This window comes from Anser cygnoides, chromosome 1, assembly GCF_040182565.1.
Source record: "Anser cygnoides isolate HZ-2024a breed goose chromosome 1, Taihu_goose_T2T_genome, whole genome shotgun sequence".
NCBI classification, from domain to species: Eukaryota; Metazoa; Chordata; class Aves; order Anseriformes; family Anatidae; genus Anser; species Anser cygnoides.
The window spans coordinates 121,968,660-121,986,207 of NC_089873.1; the positions used below are offsets into that span (position 1 = coordinate 121,968,660).

The 17,548-nt window shown below is 35.0% G+C and overlaps 1 protein-coding gene across 2 annotated transcripts in view; it reads left to right on the forward strand.

Moving 5' to 3' along the window:
* LOC106042138 (cilia- and flagella-associated protein 47) overlaps positions 1-17,548 on the forward strand; it is a 308,071-nt gene that overhangs the window by 188,223 nt on the left and 102,300 nt on the right. For both annotated transcript variants that reach the window (XM_066980338.1, XM_066980347.1), the window contains exon 51: positions 2,642-2,739. In XM_066980338.1, coding sequence (XP_066836439.1) covers positions 2,642-2,739 — 98 coding nt within the window. The remainder of the gene's footprint in view (positions 1-2,641; positions 2,740-17,548) is intronic.

Genomic DNA, 17,548 nt, shown 5'->3' on the forward strand with positions numbered 1-17,548 from the left:
CTTTTGTTGTTTTCTACCTGAATTTTACAGACTTTTGTTGTATCCTACAATTTGACTGCATTCTTAAACAATGTGATATCCCAAGCTGTGGGGTATTTATTTGTTTGTTTGTTTGTTTGTTTTGTCTTCAGTTGAACACTTTTATTTTAGGTTCCAGGTGACAAGTTCTGTTTTGATATAGGGGGATCTTCCCTTCTTGCATAAGTCATCTCTGTTCTGTATTATTATTATTATTTTTTTTTTGTTAAGTGACTAAACTCAGGGTCATGTGCATACCAGAATCCTTTAAGGGATATTCAGAGGGTGTCTTTATCTCATTGATATTCATTTTTATAGACCTTGAAATACTGAATCATAGAATCATAGAATCATAACGGTTGGAAAAGACCTTCAAGATCATCTGATCCAACCATCACTCTACTACCAATAACACCCACTAAACCATGTCCCTCCATGTCCAACCTTCTCTTAAACACCTCTAGGGATGGTGACGCCACCACTTGCCTGGGCAACCCATTTTAATGCCTGACTGCTCTTTCTGAGAAGAAACGTCTCCTAATTTCCAACCCGAACCTCCCCTGGCGCAACTTGAGGTCATTCCCTCTAGTCCTATCACTAGTTACCTGTGAGAAGGGGCCGACCACCAGCTCCTCACATCTTCCTTTCAGGTAGCTGTAGAAACCAGTAAGGTCTCCCCTGAGCCTCCTCTTCTCCAGAATAAACAACCCCAATTCACTCAGCCACTCCTCACAGGACTTGTGTTCTGGGACCTTCCCAAGCTTCATAGCCCTTCTCTGGACACGTTCCAGGGCATTGATATCCTTCTTGTACTGAGGAGCCCAAAGGCCATTCTACAAACTGGAAAACTACAATTCAAAACAGTATTCAAAAACAGTAAATTGTATACTTGTCAAATTAGCCTGAATAAAATAACGGATAAGTTAATTTAGGATAGATAAATTAGAATGGATAAGTTAAGTTAATTTAGGATAGATAAATTAGAATGGATCAGTTAATATAAGTTAATATATCCAGTGAAGATTTAAGGACATTAATGAAATTAAAGCCAAACAGACACAGTTTTGCTAGAAATAAAGTCACATATGGAGAATAAGGAACTGCAACAAGGAAAGCAGTGTCTCTGAGAAGAGCTGGGGTCATAGCAGAAAAGAAAAACAGTTGGATCTCCCAAGACCAATGTTGTGGTAAAACAGAACTGCTAATGTATACTCTCTAGTGTATAATTCAGAGAAGTGTGAGTAGCAGGATGGAGGTTATTTTCATCTCATGCAATATACAGACAAACTGGAATACTGCAAGCAGTTCTTGTCTATACATTTATAAAAGGTGCTGAACAACATTTTATACTTGCAAAAAATAACTACAGGAAATATTTGTGTTGTGAAGATTGGGTCATATGATGAGAGACTTTGGGCTCAATCTCTTTTGCTTATCTGAACAAGATCAAAGGACTAATTTTATTAACATTCACGAGTATGTTCTAAACACAGGAAAATGATAACTGCTTAATGTTAGGTCTATGAAACCTAGCAGAGAAAGACATTACAAGATCTTTTATCTGGAAGTTGAATGGTTGAATGAAGTTGACTGCTGGTGGTTATCTTCAAATTAAGACTTGAGGTCTATCTGGGAGATACGCTTTAGCAAAACTCATATTACTTGACTGAAATTTTACATAACAATTCTGTGTAACTGAAAACAGAATTTAAGTTCTGTAATATATAAAATATGATATGAATTTATTCTGATTTATTTTTTCTTGATATTATGTAAAATTATAAAAATATTGTCATTCTGATATGGACTGCCTTCAGTTCAAGGATCTGGTTATCTATGCCTCCTACGGCTCCTGGTTGTAAACACTTCCTGGTCCTAGCCTTAATTGTAACATTCATGCATGTTCCAATTATTTAAAGGTTTCTTAATCATCAATATAAGGATAATTTAAAATCTGTTGTTATAACTTCATGAGTGTGTACATGAGATTAATACCGTCTTCTCTGGCTTCATAAATTATCTCCGGACTTCAAAGGGGAGGAGGGAGATAAAAATCCCTGAATGGGGAGCACAGAGCTTTCTTCTCTGAGCTTGTAGTCACTCAGTCTCATAGGACTTGATGCATCTCAGCTTTCGTATATATCATCAGAATTTCCCATCCCTCATTTTTGGACTAGGTAATACAAAGTACTGAAGGGAATGAAATCCTCTAGATTTCTGGCCAGTTTATCTTGCAACTAAATGTGGGATTACAATTATTATTTTTTTCCTTTGTTTGTTTGTTTTTAGCATTGTCTTTGTTGAAGGAAAAAAGTTATAGGTCAGTGATATTTAAAATTCTGAAACAATGTGTTACTCTGGGAAACAAATTTGCCAAAGAGCTGTTTTCTTTCGATTTGTATATGTATGTATTGATTTTGTTATTATTTTGAACCCTGACAAGAAAGGATTAGATAAGGAGATTTGTTGACAGCAATTAAATCAGTTCATGATTTGCTTTGTCTCCATATGAACAATGACTGGCAGTTCTGATAAAAGTCAAAATTTCTCATTGATTTGAATGCTGCTAGAAGTGATCACCTCATGAGATGATTTTTAAAGCATTTTTTTCTTTCATACATAGGAGGAAGTTCTTCAAATTGCAAAGTGTGGTTTTCCTTGAAGATTAACAGCACACCTGCAGCACCTGAAAGAATGATAGATGTAAAATGCAGAGCTCTGGTAAGATTAATTTAAATGCTTAATTTATAAAATTAATAATTTTGAATAAAAAACAAAACAAATAATTGTATTGATGGTCTGGTTGCTATCACAGAGAACTAATCAGTTTTATTAAGTGACCACACACAACCACTTTTTGCGTAATAAAGCTCAACAGTTACTAAGACATCATATAAGCTCACTGATATGAACTAAAATTAATGTTTGGAAAAAAAAAAGTGGTTTCTTTAACATATTTGCATAATTATATTTTTCTTCTGCTAGAGTATACTTTTAATTTTGGATCTTAGATAAAGCTGAATTCTATAAAAACTTCAAGCAGTTTACATACTGACCACAGCGGAATAAGTCTCTTTTGGTACCCTCCTTCCTTATGGATGCCAAATGCTGTCATTTAGATATCACTAATCAGTAGAATGTACTTAATCATATTTTTATTGGTAGAGAAATGTATATTTTCATGCTCAAAAATATAAATAAATTGTTAGTAGTTTTTCAAGGATAACTGCATAACAGAAATAGTGTGTTTTAAAGCACTTAAGTATATAAAGATAAAATAACTGTTTTTATTTTCAGAGCTAACATTGTAGTTATATTCTTAAAATGGATATTTACTTTATCATCTAGAAGCCCTGCATTCTTTTTGAATTGTAGGCAGCTAAGAAGTACTAACGTTAATGATGGATGCTGGTGACAAGTTCTATAAATAGAAATGACCGGTAGAGTGTTTTCCTGCAGATTTTTTTTTTTTAAGAAAAAAATGAAAAGTGATGCAAGTACTAGAGTATTACCTCTTCCAGTAACAGATGCTGGGAAGGGAGCAGAGTCTCCTCAGTTGATTTTGCATGTCAGCATCTATTTATGTGGGGAAAAAACACAAAAGAAAGTTAGAAATACAAAAGCTACAATAAGAGTTTGTGATTTGAGACCTCTAAAAGAATAATGTAGGTTTTTGTCACACAGGATCATGCTTTGTCTTGTATTGTTTTCTGATCTGAGACTACTGAGAAAATGGTAAAAGGAAAAGATAAATTTAAATTATATTTTTGACTTCTATTTTAACTCTGCCTCACAATTTTGAATATAATTCAGAATGAAAACTTGCAAAAAACCCACAACACTTACAGTAAAATAAAGCACACTTTTTACATTGGATGGGGCGCTGAAGTTATTGACTCGAATGGGGAGATTTCTAGTGAAAATGAAGGCAGCAAAGAAGTAGCTATACCCCTTCAGATCTCTATGGGAGATCTGGTAAAATAACCCACTTCTCCTGATGAATTTTGAAGATGACAGAAAGATTGTTGACTCGTAATACACATGGTTACTATTACAGAGTGATCTGAATTGACTGGTTAAGTGCCAGGCAGTTCATTTTGGAGCAGGAGCATGTCTCTAATGTAAGTGACTGGGATTATCATAGTTAATGCCTCACTATAGAATGTTAGTGTGACGCTGAGAAAAAGAACGAATACAGTCTGTAACTGCTAAAGAATGCTCAGATACATGCAGAAAGCAAATAACATTGTTGCTACTACTGTTAGAATATTATTCAGAGGTCTGATTCTCATAGGTTAAGAAGTGTGTTGAAAAACTGGAAGAAAATCAAAGGAAATCCATTAAAAGCATTGGGGACTGGAAAAGCAGACCTTGTTATATGAGTATTAAGTATCTCTAGCAGCTTAGTTTACCAAAAAAAAAAAAAAAAAAAAGAGAGAGAGAATGAACTCTCATTCTCATGTTGCTGACCAACATGAATGAAGAGCTATTGAACAAAAATTTAAATTTGACAAATATTTAATCTTGAATAGATTGCCCTAGTAATGAGAACAATAAAACATTGAAAGATCTTACTGCTGCAATCATTAGACATTAAAAAGTCTTGTAAAGCTGAGGACTTGAAATTGCTTTAAAAGCTGATAAATTTGTAAAAGGCATAAACACCTGGTACATCTGCTACATCAGCAAGTCAGTTTTAATGAATACATTGATCTCTTTTTTACCCTGAAATCTGTCTTTTTCCTTCCTGACCCTTGGAAAGAAAAAGATTAGCAACATTAAATTTTAAATACTAATGACACTGCATTTGGACAGTGGCTGTAGCTGTATCTTACAGTCAAATATGATACAAACTCATCCTCAGCATGTTGGAAGTATTTTTCCTCACTTATATAAAAACAAAAAACAACAACAACAAAAAAAACAATGTATTGTCCATCCCTGAAACATCAGAAAATGGCTACAGCAGAGGAAAGTGGCAGGACAGTTTTCTGAAATGAGTGAGGTGTATATTAAGGTCTTGTTTGTCTCAATGGTAGACATGCAGTAACAGCCTGCAGACTGGGAGGAAGTCCTCAGGGAGGTGAGGCTGGTGGGCATCCAGGGAAAAATGGGCAGTATGGGATTCTCGTGACACATGGAACCATGAGTGTAATAGACATTAGTAAGACTTTCATGACTTTTTCTTTGCGTGTAGAATCCAGTTTCATGTTTGAGGTTTGGAAATGCTTTAGGCTAACACAGCCTATTGTACTTCATAAAAGAGCATCTATTTGAAATGTAATGGCCGTGATGGGGTGATAGTTCTTATTGTATGAAAAGGGGTGGCAACTTGTGTGTTTGTCAGAGCTCAAGCTGATTTCTCAGCTGTTGATTCAACCCATGGTGTGATTCAGTGCTTAAAAGGTTGATACTGTATTTGAATAATAAACACATTTTCATCTCTTTTTCTTCTTATATGGGTTTCTTCAATTTTACTACCAAGAAAATGGTTTTGAAAAGGAAGAAACTGCCTCATCTTTGGCCCTTACTAGTGCTAATTCTGTTTTATAATGTTGCATTCAGACTTTTTGGGACAGTAAACATCTGCCACTTCTCAGCTTTTCTCCCAGATCATCAGTACTCAATGTATATCCTGTGTTTGAAAAATGCATGGTTCTGCTAGTTTGCAAATATTGATTTTAAAATCAAATATTCATTTAAGATCTCTTCATGGTAATTCCAGATGCCTGTATTTCCAAGCAAAGGCTAGATCATAGTCTATTCCTTCTTTTTCATTGATCTTCAACACTGGTTTATTTCTCATTTTTCTGACCAGGGTCTCTTAGGTCTTTTTCTTCCTCCCTCCCCCTCCCCTCCTCCTCCCCTTTCCCTTTCCCCTCCCCTTCCCCTTCCCCTTTCCTTTTTCCATTTTTCCCTTTCCCCTTCGCTCTCCTCTCTTTTCTTCTCTTAATTTGCCAACCTAGTCAGTTCAATACACAATTTTAGATTATATATAAAATCAGTCTCGAATGGGAACATTATGAAACATAGCAGTCACATACAAAAAACACTTGTACTTTCTGGGGAGATACAACACTTTGAAGTCTAGACAACAGATGACAATTAGTCTTATAAGTTCAGACCTTCATATAATTCCTGAATAACACGGAACTGTCCCAGCCTTAGTATTTGTCCTTTAGGTAATTATAGGGAAAGTCGTGGATTGTTCTCCTCCTTTTTTTTTTTTCTTTTATTTTTTTTTCTTGAAGTCTAAAACTCACTGATCTCTCTGAAACCCTCAATTCACCAGACTCTCTGAAAATTCTAGGCAGAGTCCATAGGGAATTCTGTAAGGTAAGGTCTGCAGGTAAGACCAAGGTCTGAACCTACGGATTTGTCTCCAGGTGCTGTCAGAAATAGAAGGCAAGGGAAAAAGCAAGACTATGTATATATAGTATAATACTTCCATGGCTTTTAAGGGTTTTCAGTTCAGGGTCTTTCTTGAGCTGCCTGGTATATCCTTAAATTTATGTATATGCATTAATATTCTCTTTTGACTTTGAATTTGAAGTGTTTACTGACCATTGTGAGGTGCCATCACCTTCACAATGTGACCATTGTGAAGAGCCATCACCTTCATTTTTAGCTGTGTCCTTTATTTTAATTTGATGCCTCCTAGTTCTTGAAATACAGGAATCATTGAACAGTTAAAACCTATCTACTCTCTCCATGCTACTCATGATTTTGTAGACTTCTATAATATCTCTTCTAAATTATTTTTCTTCAAAGATGAATTGTATGATAAGCTATTCATCCTTATTTATGGTTCCCACTTGGAACTTCATATCTTACTATTGTAGTATTTCTCCAAATGTGATAAGGAAAATAAATGGATAAAACCTGTACAGAAAGGTAGAAAGAAATTTGGATTTTGTCGGTGCTTGTCCTCTAACTGCTTCTTTTGATGCACTTGTAGTGTGACTATCAAAACTGAGCTTTCAAAGCAGTTCTACTAGTTAGCCTTTTTTGTTTCTATTCAGTTGACATAAGTCAAAGTGAAGATGAGAAAATTAAGTGATACCTGAAGATTAGAAATTTAAATCCTTAAAAATTTCCATGCAACATGAAAAAATCAGTTTTCCATCAATTACATTTAAAAGTATCAGGTGAAAAGTAGCAAGAGGTGCTAAATTCCACTAACCTTTTAAAGTGATTTGTAACAGAGCAGTTTCTTAAATCGAAAGTCAATCTGTGACAAACTTTCTTGATGACAGTGCCTGACCATACCAGCTATTCAAATGAAATCTTAGAAGCGGTGTTAGGAAGACGTCATTATTCATTTCACTCTCAAGAATCAAGCAAGCTATCTTGAGTTAGGCCCTGAATTGTCAAGGAGGTAGATTTTTTCAATGTATTTTAAATGCAGCTTACCTTCTCTTTTTTTTTTTTTTTGAGTGATTTGTTTTTTATATATTGTACAATTGAGAAGGTCCACAGCATAGCCAAAAAATATTGAGAAGAGATATTAATTCTCTAATCAATAATGTATCTATATTATGCTTTGATTAAAATGATGGATTAATCAAGATTTCTGATAAATCTCATGTAGTAAGTTGTCTTTAGACATATATGATAACTACTTAAGTACTCGTTGTGATTTGAGCCTGGTAGGCAGCTAAGCACTACACAACTGCTTGCTCACCTCCTGACCCTAGGGGGATGGAAAAAGAGAATCAGAAGGGCAAAAGTTAGAAAACTTGTGGCTTAAAATAAAGACAGCTTAATAAGAAAACAAAGGAAACAAAAGAAAAACAACTTCAAGAAAAAAAAAAGTGATACAAAACACAATCATTTATCACCAGCCAACTTATGGCCAGCCAATCCCAAGCAACGGAAACCTTGACAAACTTCCCTCCAAGTATTTATTGCTGAGCATGATATCATATGGTATGGAATACCCCTTTGGTTAGTTTGGGCAGCTGTCCTGGTTGTGTCATCTCCCAGCTTTCTGTGCATCTCCAGCCTTCTCACTGGAAGGGCAGCATGAGAAACAGAAAAGACCTTGACTCTGTGTAAGCACCACTCAGCAACAAATAAAATCATGGTGTTATCAATATGCATCATCTTATCAACACGGTTTCCATCACAAATCCAAACCATAGCCCATTCCAGCTACTATGAAGAAAGTTCATTATCCAAGCCCAAGCTAGCACAGTACATTATGCAATTTTTTATCACATGAAAGCATCTTATTTTCCTGCATATATATTGAGTACTTGTGATAAATTTTGTGCTGTCAACCATGTGCAGTTTATTTCATCTGACAATAATGCCAATTTTTAAAATTTCTATGAGTAACTAATGTTTTGACTATAATAGTAAATTGCATCTCTGAAAGAAACAAGACAATGTACTGATTCATTGCATACATCAACCATTATCAGGAGTAGAAATGATTGATGCTGTGAGCCCTATAGCTTGATGATCTGGATATTCTTTCTAATCCAGGCTCTGAACACTCTTAAGTGCATCCATCACCATTACAGAAATGAGAGTGACTTTATTGAAATAAAAGTAGATTAGCCAGATGCAGGTTTATTTTATAAACACCAGGTGTAATAATTGAAATTAGATCAACTAGTGAAGCCTAGAAAGGTTGTAGGGATGCATTCCAGCTGTGAAGGATTCCTGCCCTCCTTGATTGTCAAAGCCTTGTGTATCCTTATGAGTACTTAGATGATGCACCCATAGACGTGATATTATCCAGTGTTGCTAATACTGAAATAACCCACTCAGTCCTGTTGCTGCTTATAACGAACACCTCCAAACTTACCTTATAACTTCATCAGCCACTGCCCTACTTCAAATTCTATTTTTTCACCAACTGTCCTAATGAAAGCAGTCAATCTGAAATCTAAAATCTAAATACTAAATCTGTCTCTTTTTGATGTCCTTTGCCTTTCAGTCCAGCCTGAAAACTCATTCCATTACTTGGCACTGCTGGCCTGTAGAGAACATTTCCCTACAGTCATTAAAAACTCCATTGATTGCACTACTTCCATAAACATTTTCCAGCACAGCACCGTGCTTGAAATTATTTCAGTAAGGAGATTTTGGATTTATGAGGCCGCTTGTACCTCATTACCTGTTCCATGGTTTTGAAAAATGCTGCTAAGTTTTGTTTTGTTCTACATGACATAAGGGAGACTGATGTTGGAGATGTGTCACCTTTGGTCTTTCTCTCCGGTGCAAATTTTAGGCTGCATTTCACTCTGACAAAGTTATCAAGTCAATTAAAAGTCACCTAAATGGTAGTTCACACAAAAGGGAGAAAATATCCTCTGTGATCGTATGCCCAAGAATTTCTTTTTTCTTTCATGAAAGAATTAATGTATTCTTATTCTGTTCTGTCTTGTCAAGACTAGCCTGTGGTAAATAATATCAAAAGCAAGAGAAACAAACCAGCAACAGTAGAGATAGTAGAGGATACAGAAGTGAACTTTTAAATGTATATTTTACTTTAAAAATAATTCTATAATATATTTCAACCTTTTTTTTTGCCCTGCTAGTGAATTCTACATAGTGTAGGCTTAGAGTGGTGTTTTTTTCTTTCTTTCTTTCTTTCCTTTTTTTTTTTTTTTATTTTTCCCCTCCAATATCTACCACCCTTTCAAATTCATTCTGAATTTTAGAACTCACAGCGTGCTTTGCTGTCTCACAGATGTTTGCAAGAAAGATTCTGCAATTTAGCATGTGGAACTAACATTTCTGTTGATCACAAAAATACTGTTCATTTGCCAGTGGCAAAATTGTTCTAGAATTCTAAGAGAAAGTGACAAGTAGCACACAGTTGTTACTATCAATTAGATTTTGAAATGCAACTCAGAAAGCTCAGAACAATTCAATTTGAAACTGGATTGACCTTAGCATGATGTAGCCTACTGTATAAAGAGAGAGGGAGCCATTGTTTGGGCATTCCATATCAAATCCTACTCTGTTCTTTAGAGGGGAGGCTGAGAAGGAAGGGAGGGTGGATAAAAATATGGAATTCCTACTAGTCCCATTTTGGGGTCTACTCTTCGAATTCTTCTCACCCAGTGCCAGAAATGGTTTTCCCTTCTAATATATAAGGTGTATCATCAGAAGTAGCACCCTTGCCATCTCAATGATGTTTTTCTACTCTGAGGATAGATATATGGGCTCAAGGAATGGTTCCCCTTTTGTTTAATCACTTGAAGGGGACCCACAAGAAATAAGTCATCTGTGTTAGCCTTTCAGTTCATAGGAATAGCATATTTCTGGGGTGGCTCTCCTGATCATTCCCACTTACTGACTTTCATTTATATCACACACTAATCCAGGAATGCATGGACTGAATCCTTTTTGGGTGAAATTTAACTGGAGAATATTTTCAATGAGCTCACCTAATGTTTTCCAACAGTTAATGGGTGCTTACTTTATTGGAGTGAATCAGGACTACTCATAATTAAAAAAAAATAAAATCAGGAAACTGTACTGTATGCATGCTGGGTACTTAGCACAAACTGTTTTGGTCTACATGACTACTCCTTTTTATGCCTCACTACATGCTAATATAGATAAATTTTTGCACCCAGACCTTTGTAAATCTTCGTGCCAAAAGAGACCTCATCATGTTTATTATAACAGGAGTTTGCATATCCTGAGAACTGCATTATGTCAGTTGACAAGTATAATGCGGAGGGCTTGTTATAAATACAACCAGTTTTAAAATAGATCCAAATTATAATTTAAATTGTGTGTCTCTTTTATTATTTTTCATTTACTATTTTGATAAGTGTAAAAAGCATATAATTAAGAGTATCTTTTGTAATTATGTAACTTGGCAGTTGACAGGTGACACACAGTGTATTCATAGCTGTAGTGCCTTAATTTTTCATAAATTCTGTACTAAACTGTAATCAGAATATTGTCATACATAGATGATAGTTGGATCATATTCTCAAAAAATGAGTAACCTGAATTATGAACCATGCCTTAAGACTAATTTTTAGAATGTGCTTTCATAACAATTGGTAGCATAAAAAGTAACATTCTGTAAAAGAACCATGGCAACATGTTTTGTGGAAGAAAAACAAATTTGGGAAGGTTGTAATTATTAATTACTCTAACTAAAAGCAGTTTGGAAATAATTCAGACCAGAACATCTTTGTATAGCCTATAAAGTAAGTAGTTGTCAAAAGAAGGGTAAATTATTAGATTTATTAGAATGCTAATTCATTTTTTTTTGATAAATATATAGCAGCTACTAATCCCCTCCTCCTTTCCCTACACATGCATTAATCATTCCTATGATAGCACAGCAGGGATCTGATGCAGATCCCAAGATGACAGCTGAGCTGTCACTAACTACTGTTGAACAAAAATGTAAGGATAGCTCTAAGTAACTAGAGGGATGTTTTATCTATGCCAGATGAGTGGTCATATATATGAATAATAACTGTCAAATGAATAATTTGCTTGTAATTAAACTACTATGTCACTCAGTCCATAACTACTATTGTGGCTGATGTATCAAAACAAGAGCATTTTTTTTTGCTCAATCATTAAACAGACCAAGTCCACAGAGAAAGTTAGTTCTTTCTTCTTTTATCTATCTATCTATCTATCTATCTATCTATCTATTAGTTTGCTCACTGATGCTGTCTGGAATAATGATAATATAACAGTGAATGAGGTATTAAAAATTTATCACTGAAAGTAAAACTTAGTATACGAACTCTGTTCTGTGGATATATCTCAGTGTTTCAAATCAGTATAACTTGTGTTAGATTTTCAGCTCAAGACAGAATGTGGATGCATATGCACTCTGTAGGTGTGTTTTTTTTAAATAACAATCAGAGGAATCTCAAAGAGCACAGTGAGAAAACAATTTCTCCAAAAAATGTAGTTGTATTAAGTTTAGATTTTCACACTATGTTTGGAGGCTCTTACAAGTGATGATCTGAGGATTTTTTTGTTTGTTTGTTTGCAGAAATATTACCCCTAAACCTTTCCTGACATTTTTGTGATTTGCCAGGAAAATTAGTACTTCTACTGCTTTTTCTGTCTGCAATTAGTGTGAGATAATGAGTAGTGTGAACTCACTGTTTTCCTTGTGTAATATGAGGAAAAAATGAAGAAGGGATCTCTATTATTCATTCCGTTCCTCTAGCCTTTATCCATCTATGTAATGGGAAGCTGTACCTTTTACTTAAGACTATCTTGGTAGGGGTGCTACTAGTCTCACAAAATGTAACAATATCTCTGCTTTCCAAAATATCATTTCTGTCTTCCCATTACCAGGATACTATTTTAAAATGCTGGAGTGAAATTCAAATACCATTTTATAGTGCATGGGTTGAAGCAGCTAGCTTTTCTCCATTTCTGCTTTATTTCTATGGATAGCGTGCACAGCTTGTGAGGCGGCAAATGATAATTAAATGGCATCATTACAATGAGCAAAAAATTCATTCACACATACCAATATTCTCAAACAGCATCTGAATCAGAAATTTCATGTCAGTATATAAAACTAGTTGATTACGGATTTGATTTGAAAACAGATGCCATGCTGAAGCTCAGAGGATGCTATTAACTCAGAAATTACTTGCTTATTACATTATTATGTAATAACTCAGGAATTACTAAATTATTACTTGTTATTCATTTTTAGTTGGCATTTCAACTTTAGACTTGAATATATTTTAGATAAGTAAAACAGATCTTTTCTATTTGAATCAAAGTAAGGAATGACTATAGCTGTGACAGTATGGACATTCCTCTGGCACTTATGTAATCATCCTCTTTCCTAGAAAGGAGGGACCCATGTCTGTTACTGTCTGAAAACTGTTCTTCAGCTTTTTTAGAATGAATCTGCTGTTTGATTTCAATTTCCTTGAAGGAATATGAAAATTATTGCAACTAAAATGTTCAAAGAGAAGCCAAAAACATTCTGAGCATAGAGACTGTGCTAGTTTATTCTCCAGTGCGAGTTATAAAAAAGCTTGTAACTTAAAGTTCAGACAATTGGTTCCCAACAGCAGATATTTTAATTGAAAAAATTCCAGCTAAACTTATTTGAGAGAAAAGTAGATTACAAATTAGTACTATTCATTTCATGTAGAAAGTAATAGCAATTGTTTGTATTAATAAGGCAAATAAAGGAAGAAGCTTTCAAATGACAAATTACAATTTGTTCATGAATATTTCTTGCTCATGATTAGTAATTAAATAACACTTCTAGTTATTTTAAATTGTACATTTGTAATTTCCTTAGTCCTAAATGTAGAGAAAAAACATGTTTTAAAAAATTTACCAATTGATTAAATATCTTCAGCTATTGACAACACTGTAACAATTCAAAACAAAACAAAAAACAAAAACAATTTTTTGGTTACTATATTTTATTACAGTATTTACTATGGATTTCTGAATTGGGAACAGTAGTAGAGAGGTTGAATTTAGTCTGATAAATTTAGGCTCATAGTCTCAGACTGTTTCGAAAAATTGACTTTAAACTTAAGTTTAGCAGTTTGAACTTTGGCTTGCAAATATTATAGTGGCTTTATTCAGACTGTGTGTAGAGGTCGACAAGTACTCAGAATCTTAAGCTTTTTATGTAAAATGCCTAAAAGGATGGCAGTTATTGTGTTGGACACACGTATGATTCAGTGGCTGTCTATTTCATGGAAAAAAGTCTAAGTGTATATTGCTGATTCGCTGGGGCAAGAGAGTTTCTAACCATTCATGTATTTAAAAAATAGCATTGGCTTTCTTGAGAGGAAATATCTAATGTGTGAGCTGCAGGTATTATCTGAACAGTAGAACTAAGCCAGAGGCGAAGGTCTGTTTTGAACAGTGAGTTATGAGTTTCTGCTTTAATAAAACCAAATGCCTGGAAGGGATTGAGTTTGGTTTCTACACAAGTGTAGAGACAATAGTTTAGTCTATTTTCTGCCAAGTCTCTCTCAAGTCCCTGAGAGCCATATGAGTAAGGAAAAGTTGATATTGTAACTTGGAAACATATGCTACCCACCCCCTCTTCCATTAGAGTTCTTGCTGTGATAAAACTTGTCCCACTGTTGCCATTTGCAATAGCTCCCAGATTTGTGCCACTTATACACTGTTTCTGCACTTTTCAGTGATGATTTGAAAAGATCACTGTCGTAATCTTCACACTTAGCAAGATATTTACATGAACATCTAAGAATAGTCAGGGTGCTTCCATTACTGGTTCCAGCTCTTTCCAACTTTCAAGCCTCATTATTTTTGGCAGTCTCTAGAAAAACAAATGCAATAGTCTGTTCTGTGTGATCCATACAGAGCAGATGGTGACTGTAGGATGAATAAAACAATTGAGGAATACAACCTCATTGATATTTACCTACGTTTTAAAACTTCAATCTTGGGATGATACCTTTTACTCTGTAGAGGATATATGATGAAATAATGGCTCACATCCAGATATATGGATATGCAAAATAAAAGTATGTTTCAGGGGCTTGTGATAGTAGTCCTTTCCCTTGCAAGATCATCTGCTAGGTACTCAAAACTGAACACAGGAATACAGAGACATCAGTATTTAAAGTTTTTTACATTTTTACTTGTAAATCCATGGTTCCCTTGTTAAACATTTTCTCTCTTCTACATCCTTCCCATTCTGCCCCATGAAGAGGGAGAGAGACTGCATTCTGGGTGACAGCAGAACTGGCCAAATTGCACACAGAGACCCAGAGAAGTGCAAGAGTGGGCCTTCATTCAGACTGCTCTAATTTTAGCTCCTTCAGAAGATCTAGTAGCAAACATATATAATATATATTTTGGTGTTAATTTTAGTAATAGATATTGCTTGTGATATAGTGAACTTACATTACTTTTTTAGAGAAATGATTCTGATAATACTGAGGGAATGTGTAGAACAGATTGTTAATCTAGTCTCTGAGAACCTCTAATATATCACATATGGAAGACAAATTTAATAATGCAGCATTTCTTTCTGTATGAGAGATTTTTATCTTTAAAGCTTATCTTATCCTTTATGTCACAGTAAGAGAACTGGCTCCCTAGACTGCATGTGTATATATATATATATATAAAAATAAAGTTGGCTTTAGAAAAAAGATTTTCTAGGATTTGGGAAGGCATGAATTTGTCTCTGCCTACACTTGGAGAATTAATGTTGTTCTCAATAGAAACTATGACAACTTCGTTTTTGTTCTAGAATGCTCGATACCTCTACATGTTTCATGCCAGCAATAATTACCATAAAATCACAGAATGGCTTGGGTTGGAAGGGACCTTCAAGATCATCCAGTTCGAACCCCGATGCCACCACTAAATCAGGTTACCCATGGCCTCATCTAGCCTGGCCTTGAACACCTTCAGGGATGGGGCATCCACAGCTTCTCTGGGCAACCTGTTCCAGTGCCTCACCACCCTCTGAGTGAAGAATTTCCTCCTAACCTCTAATCTAAATCTCCCCTCTTTTAGTTTAAAACCATTCCCCCTTGTCCTATGATTATCTGCACAAGTAAAATGCTGCTCTCCGTCTTTTTTCTAAGCCTCCTTTAAATATTGAAAGGCTGCAATAAGGTCTCCTCAGAGCCTTCTCTTCTTCAGGCTGCACAGCCCCAGCTCTCTCAGCCTTTCTTCACAGGAGAGGTGCTCCAGCACTCTGATCATCTTCATGGAATTATGGGGCCAGTCTTTTAAATCACAAAGAAACTTGTTTCCTTACCGATTTCAAATTCTCTTTTTAGACCTACAGAATAAGAATTACTGTAGATGCATGCTCTAAGACAGACAAATTAATTAGTATTTTATCTCTGCTGATTGAGCAACTTGATACTGATTGTGTAGCTGAGATGTAAATTATCTCATCGCCATGGTCATAAAATTAAATAAAATGAAATTCTATCGGAGTTATTTACTAGTTTTAAAAACTAAAGTACCTTTGGATAGCTCATATGTCCATGAGCTGGGAGTAGGAGTACACAGTAGAATATTTGCTTCCAGAGGTGTAACTGGAGTCATTAATGATGTTTAAAGTATGTAGTAATCAGTCATTACTGCTATTATACCATATCATCATTAGGTTCTGATAAGTGGCTGTAAGTATGATTTTGCTGAGTCCTTTTGAAAGTCTTGGAAGCACTGGAATATAAGAAGTATTGTTCACTTCCTTTTGGTCTCTATGAGCTGAGCGCACCAGTTCTGAGCTATCTCATAGCTCAGCATTTCACTGATGTAATCTTTGTCATGTTTTTAGTTTCATGCCAGAGGGAGGTTCCTGACCTCACCAAATCAAATTTTCAATACAGGACAGTATGCCCATGGTACAAATACTAGTTACAACATCTAATATGCTAACTAAATGCTTTTAGAATAATCTCCTAGAATTAATTTTGTTGTTTCAGTCACTGATGTCATTATGAATATGCAGAAATCATCAGCACACACCAAGCCTTCCAAAGCCCATTGCAATCTATTGGAACTGTGAATTTACAGCACTTGAAAACAAATACATATAGCACTTGAAAACAAATCAGAGACAAGCAGAAAATAACCACAGCTGTCCATTTGTTGTAGCATTATATGGGTGGATATTAGCTCAGGAACTAAACTTTGTAGATCTCATATTTTGTTTCATGTTTTGTTTGTTTGTTTGGTTGGTTGGTTGGTTGGTTGGTTTTCTGTTTTGCTAAGACATTTACAAAGATTTTCTTAAATATTTTCCTGATTGTCATTCACTAGTATCTCTGTGGGTAAGATTTAGTCTAGTTCTGAGAGAAATGATTGTAAAAGACATTTTTTGTTAACTATCAGATATATTAGAAGTTATTTAGAAACTGAAATCATCCTAAAATTTTACATCTCCTGGGCTTCCCTGAAAGAAAAGGTTAGTTACAAATGGTGTTCACTGCTATTTTGAGGGCTGATTTGGGGCAAATGTCTCTGTATATTGCATATTACCTTTACAAGAGACATAACTGATGCTTTGGAAATTCAGTAATAGCTGGTAGCTGCTTTGATTTCATTATCTAAGTGCAGTATATTTCTAACTTAGAAATGTTGCACTTTCTAATGCTTTTATTGAGTGATACTGAGTTTAAGCTATAGAAAGTGGTATTTTGCTCTGGCAATACAGATATGACATAGTATGTGAAGTAGATTGGACATTTTGGAGAAAAGACAGATGTCTCTTTTTGACAGATGAAGCCTGGATTTACTCAAGCATCAGTCATCCAAAATAGTTCTGTCGAACAAGAACTGCAAAAGCATCTACTGATTTGATTCAAACTGTTCTCCATTATTGGGATTCTAATCTACACCTCATATACTACATGCATCTGCACAGCAAGGTGACCTGTAAGAATGATGAATAGGATCTTTACAAAAATCTATCAATTGCTGAGTCATGCTTCCCAAAAATAGTGTTGACAGAATAAATGTAAATGATTTTCCTTTAAAATCCTTTGAAGATAGATTTGGTCCTTTGTTACATTAACACAGTAGCAGATATCTCCTT